This window comes from Prunus mume, linkage group LG4 (assembly GCF_029339155.1).
Source record: "Prunus mume cultivar Tortuosa linkage group LG4, ASM2933915v1, whole genome shotgun sequence".
Classification (NCBI taxonomy): Eukaryota; Viridiplantae; Streptophyta; class Magnoliopsida; order Rosales; family Rosaceae; genus Prunus; species Prunus mume.
The window spans coordinates 23,335,999-23,345,847 of NC_142701.1; the positions used below are offsets into that span (position 1 = coordinate 23,335,999).

The 9,849-nt window shown below is 37.6% G+C and overlaps 4 protein-coding genes across 4 annotated transcripts; 2 read left to right on the top strand and 2 right to left on the bottom strand.

The window, feature by feature from the left end:
• Positions 1–766: 766 nt before the first annotated feature.
• Positions 767–1,976, top strand: LOC103329193 (uncharacterized). Its single transcript, XM_008231623.2, has 2 exons — positions 767–889; positions 1,045–1,976. Exons 1-2 carry the CDS (start codon positions 875–877, stop codon positions 1,573–1,575), a joined length of 546 nt encoding a protein of 181 aa, XP_008229845.2. The 5' UTR covers positions 767–874; the 3' UTR covers positions 1,576–1,976.
• A 730-nt stretch (positions 1,977–2,706) lies between these two features.
• Positions 2,707–4,646, top strand: LOC103329194 (PTB domain engulfment adapter). The gene is made up of 4 exons (XM_008231624.2): positions 2,707–3,052; positions 3,840–3,921; positions 4,004–4,162; positions 4,296–4,646. Exons 1-4 carry the CDS (start codon positions 2,864–2,866, stop codon positions 4,361–4,363), a joined length of 498 nt encoding a protein of 165 aa, XP_008229846.2. The 5' UTR covers positions 2,707–2,863; the 3' UTR covers positions 4,364–4,646.
• A 274-nt stretch (positions 4,647–4,920) lies between these two features.
• On the bottom strand, positions 4,921–6,386 carry LOC103329210 (F-box and associated interaction domains-containing protein). Its single transcript, XM_008231639.3, has one exon. The coding sequence runs from the start codon at positions 6,260–6,262 to the stop codon at positions 5,006–5,008; it is 1,257 nt and encodes a 418-aa protein (XP_008229861.2). The 5' UTR covers positions 6,263–6,386; the 3' UTR covers positions 4,921–5,005.
• A 1,174-nt stretch (positions 6,387–7,560) lies between these two features.
• Positions 7,561–8,869, bottom strand: LOC148918223 (uncharacterized). The gene has a single exon (XM_089050143.1). It carries the CDS (start codon positions 8,492–8,494, stop codon positions 8,084–8,086), a length of 411 nt encoding a protein of 136 aa, XP_088906269.1. The 5' UTR covers positions 8,495–8,869; the 3' UTR covers positions 7,561–8,083.
• Positions 8,870–9,849: the final 980 nt, after the last annotated feature.

Below are 9,849 nucleotides of genomic sequence, written 5' to 3' on the forward strand. Positions count from 1 at the left end.
CACTGTCACTTTTAAATTTTAGAGAAAAGACTTAAGACTGATGCATAAAATAGTGTTAAAAAAAGAGGTAAATATGCCTAATAATAACTACAATGTCTTGGCATGCAATGCAATATAGTCAATAATTCAAGGGAAAAAAGGGTTCATTTTCCTGCAAGAATTTAATTGAAATAGGAAGCAAAATGCCAAATAATATTTACCCTACCCCTATACGCTGAAGTAGATCGAATAGTAACATCCATGGTAGAAATTGACGTAGGAACAGAAAAAGGGCAATGATGATGAGCGGCAAAACCAGTTGTAATTAAGTAATTAGTAATTACTTAATTAAGATAGATTTGAAGATGCATATGAGTGGACAGGATGGTAATGCAACCCTGCAAGCCCGACTGCACAAAGCACAGGAGCACACACAACCAAAAGAAGAATGATGGCTTGCATGGAAAAATGATATGGCCTCCTCCATTATTTGATACCTCTCCAATCCAAAGATTACAAATTTTCAACAAGCCATTAATTAATTTAGACATTTTGTTTAAACCCAAGATCGATCCAAAAACTTTTTGTGTAACATAATTACCCAATCCCTTGAATGTAGAGAGAGAGAGAGAGAGAGAGAGAGAGAGAGAGAGATGAGGTGTCAAATCCCAAGATTCCCCAAGTTCCACCACCCCATGGGGCCCCCTGTCCCATGCATCGACCTAAGGCAGTGAGAGAAGGCCTCTAGGCGTCTATATAAACCAATCCCAATTGATCATTTTTTTTCATTGCAACCATTGACTTCTGTTCTTTTCGTTTCTTACTCTTAAGTTTGCCTATCTTTGATCAGTCTTCTTGATTTTTACTTCAATTTCTTCCTCACCTTTTCAATTCCATGGCCACTGCTCAGGTATTAACTCATCTTTCAGTTCTAGAGTTTACATAGATTTGTGCTTATGATCAATTCAAGCTCTCTTGCAAATGTAATAACTAATTGAGATTTTGATCCTTTAATTAAGTGTTAATTAAAGTTTGAGAGTACTATAAATGTATATAATCTTGCAGGTTGTATCAGCAAAGACAGCCCTCCCTGTGGAGGACACAACTCATGAGGAACCAATTAAGGCACAAGAAGTAGTGACAGAAGTAGCAGCAGCTGAGGCAGAGGCTGTTGCAGAAGAGCCAAAGGAGGCAGAGACTGTTGTTGCTTCTGGTGAAGTTCCTAAGGCTGAGGCTGCAGAAGCTGATGAAACCACCCCAGTTGAGGTTGAGACAAAGGAGGTGAAGGTGGTGGAGGAGGCCAAGGAAGATGTCGTGGCCAAAGAAGAGGCAGAAGAACCAACAGTAGAGAAGACTGCTGAGCCAGAACTTGTAGAGGAGACTAAGGAGAAATTGAATATTGACGACTCTGTTGAGGCTCCTTCTGCAGAACCAATTGCGCCAGAGCCGGTATCGGAACCAGCGGCTGAAGATCCTAAAGAAGAGGTAGTGGTTAAGGAAGAAGAGAAGCCTGAAGCTGTTGAGGAAGAGAAGCCAGCTGCTGATGCTGCCGAGGAGAAAGTTGTCAAGGAAGAGCCAGTGGAGAAGGCTGAGTAAATTTAAGTTGTATTAATTAGCGGGTATGTGGGGGTTGCTTGCATGTGAAGTGATCGATGTCTTTAGAATTTAGTGGTCCAAGAACTTAAATAAGGAGTAATTAGGGGAAAACGAGGTGTATGTAACGAGAAATTATTGATTGGTACGGATACACCATGTCAGCGATGTATTTTCCACCCAGATCATGTAACCATGCTAGCTTGCCATATATATGGTAGACATGCATGTTAGATCTTAGATTTTCATATATGCATTGGGGTTTGGTTGAGTTTCCTAGTTAAAAGCTAAGAACCTGATGAATTTTATTCTGGTGCATGCATGTATGTATGTTTGATAGAAGATCATCATGGGGATGAATGTGTTGCATTTGAGTAATAAGATCTTTACTTGGTTGATGATAATTGTGTCACGTCCAATTTCTACTCCAACAATTTTTTCTATATTCTTTCTAATATTTTTCCTTATCTCCTTTTCCTTTCCAGCAAATTTAAAGGTGCATCATGTAAACATTAGTTATTAAAAATATATAACTTCTGATAGCCCATGAAGTATCCTCCAAAAAAAAAAAGAAAACCATATCCATCATTCATGTGAACTTCGTTTAAGTCTTAAATCAGTCTCATTTTGTATCGAGGAAAAAAAATTAGTCTCACTGCGCATACAAGTTCATCTCTCAAAAACCTTAAAATAATGATTTTAGCACTTATCTTTTTAACTATATGCGCTCCAAATTGAATATTTTATAATATTTTCGTACTCACATAAGGACCGCAAGATGTTAAAAAACAAGTGTTCAAATTACTGGCCTATAATTATGCCCAAAACCAAAAAGACTAATGTGACATGTAGTTCAAATGTGAAAGCGATCATGCAAAGCATATGCAATGGAGTAGTCAGTGTAAATAATACATACGACACATTTCATCTACCATTATACACACACATCAAGTTCAACGGTTCAATTTCAATATCATTATTAACTATAGAAAAGCTTCTAATATAGATTATAAAGCCAGATGGCCCAGAAAAGGAAAAGCAATCTAAACAACGTGAAGGACTCTCCCAACTTTTTTTTCTTGGGCATGGCCTTCACAACATTTGTCTTTTATATAAAATTCTTGGACATTATTGATCTAATCTAAAAATAGACTTCCACCAAGACCAAGCCCCAGTGGACAGATTTTTTTTAATTTTTAATTTTCCCATATTTTTGTTGTCCGCTTGTAGCTTCGTCTTCCAACAGCTCTAAGCCACTAACGGTTGGCTCAGGTGCTTTTCCAAAGCATCCATGGCTTCACTGCTCATGAAACCTACAGTAACCAAAGGAAGAGATGAGGTGTATGTTGCAGCAGTGCCTCTAAGAGCCACAAAAGGGCCTGCCCAGCTTCTTGCCTCTTCTGCTTACTCTCTCAATCTCTGGGATTTACAGCATTTCATGGTTATTGTTAAACCCTCCTCACCTCCACCTCATTCTCAGGTTCTTCTTGTCCCTCCAATTCTCTAGATAAGGTAGCTAGCCAGTTCAATAATTCTTTTGGATTTTCTTGCCCAATTTTCCTTGGTTGGCTTTAATTTACTATATTTATTTGTGTTTTGCTTTGTTGGTGACTGGGATTGGATTGGATTATGAAGTAGAATTGGATTGCATTGGATTACATTGGATTGGAAATGATAACACTAATCCAATGATATGTTTGATACTACACATGATTATGGGGTTAGATTAATTGAAATGTTTTGTTACATGGCTTAGTGGGATTAGTCATACTCCAATCAAACTTAATCCCAACATTTTGGTAGGATTCATAATCCTACTACATTTGGCTTTAGTAGGATTAGATATAATCCAATCCGTGTTGTTTTTAGGCAACCAAACATTTGACTAGGATTGTGAATCCTATCCAACTACATAATTCAACTCACCAAACGGGGCCTAAGGCTTTTCTATCGGGAGCATTTTTATTCACCACTTTAACCCAAGGTGTATCCTCACCACCCTTTTCAACATTTGACACATGTCCATAAGCATAAACCAATACAAAGTAAAAAATTAATTATTGTTAGGCCTATGGATACGTGTGAAGTGTTTTAAAAAAATTAAAATTAAAATCCAATCATGATCACTGTTTTCTTGCAAATTGAACAATTATATCAGATTGAACAATTATATCAGATATATGTTTCCTTCAATTTGCCATATGTGCCATTCTGTTTCCTTCAATACGAAAATTTGAACTCCAATTCCATTGAGTCTCTTTTTGCAGCCCTTGGTTTTTGATTTTCAACCAAAAGATCCTGAAAACATATTTGCAGCCCTTGCAGTTCTATCTGGAAAAGCAATACCAGGTGACCCTACAAATTTTTGAATAATACAGTTGTTATTTTGTTTCTTGGTGTTCATATGGTATTTGTTCTTTCTGAATGTTAGGAGTTGTTCTTATGAGGAAGTTGTCAAAACTCCCCAGAAGCAAATGCTGGTTTGTTGGGTCTCCCAAAGCAGGTGCCATAGATATGGCACTTGAATTCAACAAAGTCTGGGACACTAATTTGACGGTTGGCCATCACGATTGTCGAGATTATACCAATGGTAACAATTTATCTGCCTACTGAAACATATAGTTTCTTTTGCAAAATCAGCTACAGAGCCACACTACAATTCGTTAATCAATAAATGTTTGCTCTGTTTCAGCATGATTGATAATATTTGTTTGTTTTTGAAGGCTTGGTGAAGTACCTCACAGGTGAAGGGTACATCCTGGAGCGTTTGAGAAGTAGTGTGCGAGATTAGCTCCTCAGTGTAGGTCAAACAACGCAAGCGTCCACCCTCGATTTTGAATGAGATAGGACCTAAGCAAGCATGCTAGCCAATTTGACCAAAAGCAATGTTTTCTGGTCTGCGTGTATAATTTGAACAGTGGACGAACGTGCATTTTCTCGCCACAATTGGGTCAACAATCCTTTTCCTCATTACTGTATCAAACTACCAATTCCAAAGGTTTGCTATTTGGGATCCCTCTGTAATCTCATGACACTTGGAGTGGTATGATAAATGTGTAAGGCCTGTAGACGTATGTAACTTCTTGAAAGAGACGCATGGGCCCAATGATCATAATAAAAGACAAAGAAAGAAAATGCAAAGTGAACTTTTTCACCAAGGAAAAAAAATGCAAAAGTAATTCAAAGATGGTACAATTATTACTGTATGGCTGATGTTGATTTCATTTCATTAGAAAGGCTGTTTGATAAGTTTTGATTGATCAAAGATGGTTTTCATTTTTGAAGAATTTTAAGAAATCAACTTGAGGAAACATTTCAATTTCCTGAATCAAATCGATATGCAAACACTGCAACAATAACAAAGATGATCTATTTCAATCAGCAGACTTACAGGGAAAGAGAAGCATAAAATAAGAGTCATGATTTGAACCCTTCACATATTAACAAGGGTATGAATTTGGTTAAGTCTGCCCAGATGAACAACAGTTTGAAACCATTTTGGCATCCCCTGAAACACAAGATCTTGAAAATTTCCACCATTTGGGTCATAGAGAACTAGAGCTCTGCTTTTGTACTCCAACAAGATCTGGCCACTCCCCAAAACACACAAAACCCTCACATATCTTCCTCTGATAGCAATCTTTGAAATCTTCCATGATCTATCGACATCTTGTTTCAATGCCTTTGGCACATGGCTTGCTATGCTCAGCTCTTTGACCCAAGCTTCCTTCACACCATACTCCTTCATAACCCACATCTCCAATTTCCCAAAGCTGCAATAGAAAACTGCAGCAAGGCAGCCTCTTACAACCAGCAGATGATAATCCCACCTGTTTAAGCCATCAGCCTCAGGTTTTGGGACCTCCCTGAATTGCTCATCTCCCAAGTCAAAAGAGATGAGCTTTCGTCCCGGGTGGTACCTTCTTCTCCAAGTAACCCAGTGAAGCCTTCCATTGACCAAGACCTGTGCAGGCCAGTGATGAAGGTAGTGAGATGTTTTGCCTATACTTCTCCAATTGGAGCTTCCCAGAGTGAGAACTTGAACTTCTGATTGTGGACGATAGACTCGAAATCGATGCCATGAGCCTCTATGTGCATTCCTATAATAAACTATCTTAACCACCTTATATTCCTTAGTAATTGGATGGAACCCAAATCCATAAATCACTTCTTGATTAGGAAATTGAATTGACTTGGGCAGCTCTCTATAATCCCTAGTGAATGGATTGTATATGTAAAGTGCATCATTGTATAAAGAATCAGACAAGCATAGCAAACCATTACATGAGCCTACCACGTCAAACTCAGGCATTAAACCACAGAAAGGTGTGTGGATTTTTTTCACTATTTGTGCCTCTTTGCCACAATGATCAAAAGGGTAGGCTACAAAACAAAGATGGTTTCTGATGGGATAATCACAGTGGAAGATTAGGCATAGATAACTGTTCTCATCAGCTGTGTTGGAGTTATGAAAATGATCAAGAGATTCAAGATTATGTTGGTCTTGGGCTAAATTGCGCCACGCTCGGCATACATACCTGAATTGCACAAGAGATGAAAAGGGCAGCCTTGAAATTATGTCGGCGACGATTTCATAAGGTAAATTCTCCATGCCAAGTACTGGTTGATCTTCTCTTTGGTTGCTCCTCCTCCTCCTCTTGCTCATCTGCAGTTCAGAATCTGAGTCCATGGTTTAAGATGAGCTGTATTCTAAGGGAAGAGATAGGGTCATATAAGAGTAAAGATAGTAGAAGATTGTTATACTTTGTTTTTAGATGTATTTGATGGGATGGATTAAGTATTCAAAGAGACGGCAACTACAAGGAAATAGTGGTATATAAGATCCAAAATTGAATAATGCACTTGGAGAAAAGTTGGGTTTATCTTTGGGAAGAAAAAGTGATGGTCCTGGCAATCCCCACCATTCAATTTCAAATGCAAAGTCATGATTTACTGCAAAAAAAAAAGCAAATTTATTGAATATAGAGCCATGCCAATGGATCCATGGCCCTACTGATGCTGACTCAGGAACAAGAAAGTCTTCTATGACAACCAAACAGAGCCTCTGTACCACTACTTTGGCTATTGGTGTAGTAGAATTAAAAACAAGCAAATACCTTTCTCTCTCTCTCTCTCTCTCTCTCTCTCAGTTATAAAGTTAACAATGTATCTGGCAGGAGTTGGTTTCATCTGGTGGAGTTTTGGCCTTTAGGCCTACTTTATTAAAGAGTATTTAGGGTGCTCACAAATTCAACTCACTACATCAAGTCGCTCTCTATTAACAAACAAGAAAGAAAAAAAGAGAAGAAAAGAAAGGAACCATACTTAATTTGTGGTCCACTTCCACAACTTTTAATAAAGAGAGGCCCAATACATCAGCCCTCCAACCTCAACAGCCCAGAAAACAAAGAAACGAACCCAAAAAGTAACAGGGCAGACCAGTCAAGCAATCTTAAGATTTTTCCAACCAATAAACCTAAAAAAATCCTTCCATCCCAACTGTTTGGCGAAACATGTTTCTTATTTACCAGGAAGATACCAATGCATGGTTAAAAGGAAGGATCCTTGGTTAAGCTCTTTTGTTTTACTTGATGTCCAACCAGCTTAAAATTGAACCAACTCCATAACCAGCTTACAATATACGTATTTATATTCACTTGTATGTGAAGATGAGGCTGGTGAGCATAAATTATTTGATCACTAATCATTGAAATTTTGAAAGGCTACAATACAACCACTCCAATTCCTTGGTGGGGTGGGTGCAACAGCTCCAGCTACGACATTGCCACCGCATATTGGGTTAATTCATTCATTTTTATCAACTGAAAATTAAAGAGGAAAAACAGAGAACATGCTTCCCCTCTGTCCTCCAAAGCTTCTTGAATCAAATCTTTCTGGAAAAATCAATGGAAATGCTTGAAATTATAACGACTGTAAAGTCTACCTATGCGATGTCTCACAATATTTAGGGGTTCAAATCAAATCCACTGGACAAAACAAAATGTATTGAAATTAATACCTGATATCAGAATGCTGTTTATGTTTTTCATGTTTACAGAAAAATTCTACAGAGAACAACAAATATGAATACAATCTCTAGAATACATGTTGACACCTACAAAAACTCCAAAAGCAAAAAAGAAAAATCAACAACAATTAACAAACCTACAATCAATCCTACACCAATTTGTAACAAAACCTATAACCCAAATGTATCTTATCTTCTAGCTAAAGAAGAAAAAAAAAAAAAGAATTCATCCTCCTCAAATCAAGCACCACAATTAGCCAAAATGCTGTGACAAAATAATTGTGCGCAACCGATGAATTTGATGAGAACTGTGCAGCAAGCAATGATATCTTCCACAATGTACCCACTAGCAGCCATAAACCCTTCTTCATATTAGCTAAAAATCCAACACAGAAAGGCTCTTCTAAAGCTGCAATCTTTGGAAGCTCGCCTCCAAGAACCAACCAAACAATGAACCGAATGGGAACCAGAAATTGAAAACTCTCAGAAAAGGCCGAACAATACCGAAAAGCCGAGGACGATCAGCCAAACTATGTGAACCAAAAGCAGCGCTTGGGCAGAATGAGGGGCAGAGCCCCCACTACCCACCTCACAAAACCCTAATTTCGCCACCTTGACCCCAGCGCATTGGGCATCTTGGCAGCCACACCAGTATGTCACGCCGTCGACGCCGCAGACCGGGTCGGGTCGGAAGCAATTGACGGGGCATAAAGATGGTGACCGGATTGACCCGGCACAGGCGTCGGCGGGTTCGGACTCGGAGGGCAATCGGATGATGGTGGATTCGGTTTGGAGTTCAGATCGGACGGTGGCGAAGGGGCAGAGGATGATGAAGAACGCGAAGAGGATTAGGGTAAAGAAAGAAATTAGGGATTTGGGGAATTGGGTATCCATGATCGAATGAAAGATGAGATCTTTGAGAAAAGAAAAAGCAGCCCAAGTAGCCAACCCTCTCCTGAAGCTCTGAACCTTCCCCCAAATTCAAGAAAGCCTAGAGCTTTTTCCCCAAACTCGAAGTTGCGCTTTGGGGATTTTCTCAAATTTGAGTTTACGACTGGAATCGAATATGAAATTGCTTTGATTCGGGGAGAGTATAATTGGAGAAAAAATAGGGCTAAATTGAGGAAGCCCTAATTTTGAGGTTGAAGAGGAAAGAAGGGGAAGGAAATTAGACACCTGGTTGACGCGTGCTTTTCATTCTCTAGAAGGATGTGGAAGCGTCAAACGGTAGTTTGGATTTTGGACAGTGAACGTTGGAATAGGGGGGCCAAGCTGCCAGCCTTTTGCCTCCTTCTTGTTCATCTACTTTGGTATTTGTGATCTTTTTTGTCTATTTTTTAAAATATTTTTAAATAGTTAAAAACAAGTTAATTTAAATTCTTTTTTGTTGAAAACAAGTTTATTTAATTTTATTTAAACTTTGTTTTCATGGTTGCTTGCTGCCGACCTTGGACTTTACAGAATACTATTCAATATTTTTGTTTTTCTATGATATTTTCATACCTTTTTAAATGCGGATTTGCTTCTACTCTTCCTAATCTATATTGGATTTTCTAAGTTGTTTCAGATTTTATTTCCATTTTTTTTTTTTGAGTCTTTTCTTACCTTTTTCAACGAATTTACTTCTACTTTTATCCTCTTCCTAATTAATGTTGGATTTCCAAAGTTGTTTTAGATTCTATTTTGCAAGTTTGTTATTTTCTATGAGAATAATGTTAGAGAGACTAGGTTTAGGTTAAGGAGACCACCATATAGTGTGTGTATATATATATATATTTATTTAAATTTATACTTTTTTAAATTTTCGTGATTTATTGTTTTAATTCCTACAAAATAGCATTTTTAATAAAGCATTTTTAAAAATTAAAAAAATCTTGAAAATGACCATGTGTACCTTGTTCATCTTTCATACAGTACATGTTGATTAAACTAGTGAGCAAAAATATGTCCTATATTATTTTGTGTGAGTCCGGTTTTGGACACCCTCTTAGTTTTGATGTAGCTTCACCTTCCTCAAAAATTATGTCATGCTTAACCATTAATTATTTCTTACTCAATCCGGCGATTTAGCTAGTGAAATGAAAAAGTATTTCCCTTCAATAAATAACATTTTAATTAGAAAAGTAGACTAGTTGTCTGTATATTATTTTATTTTTTTTAAAAAAAGTAGGCTTGTTATCAAACATGGTGTAATGTAAAGTGCTAAAAAAAGAAAGAAATTAATTACTTTTTTTACCCAAAAATAAATA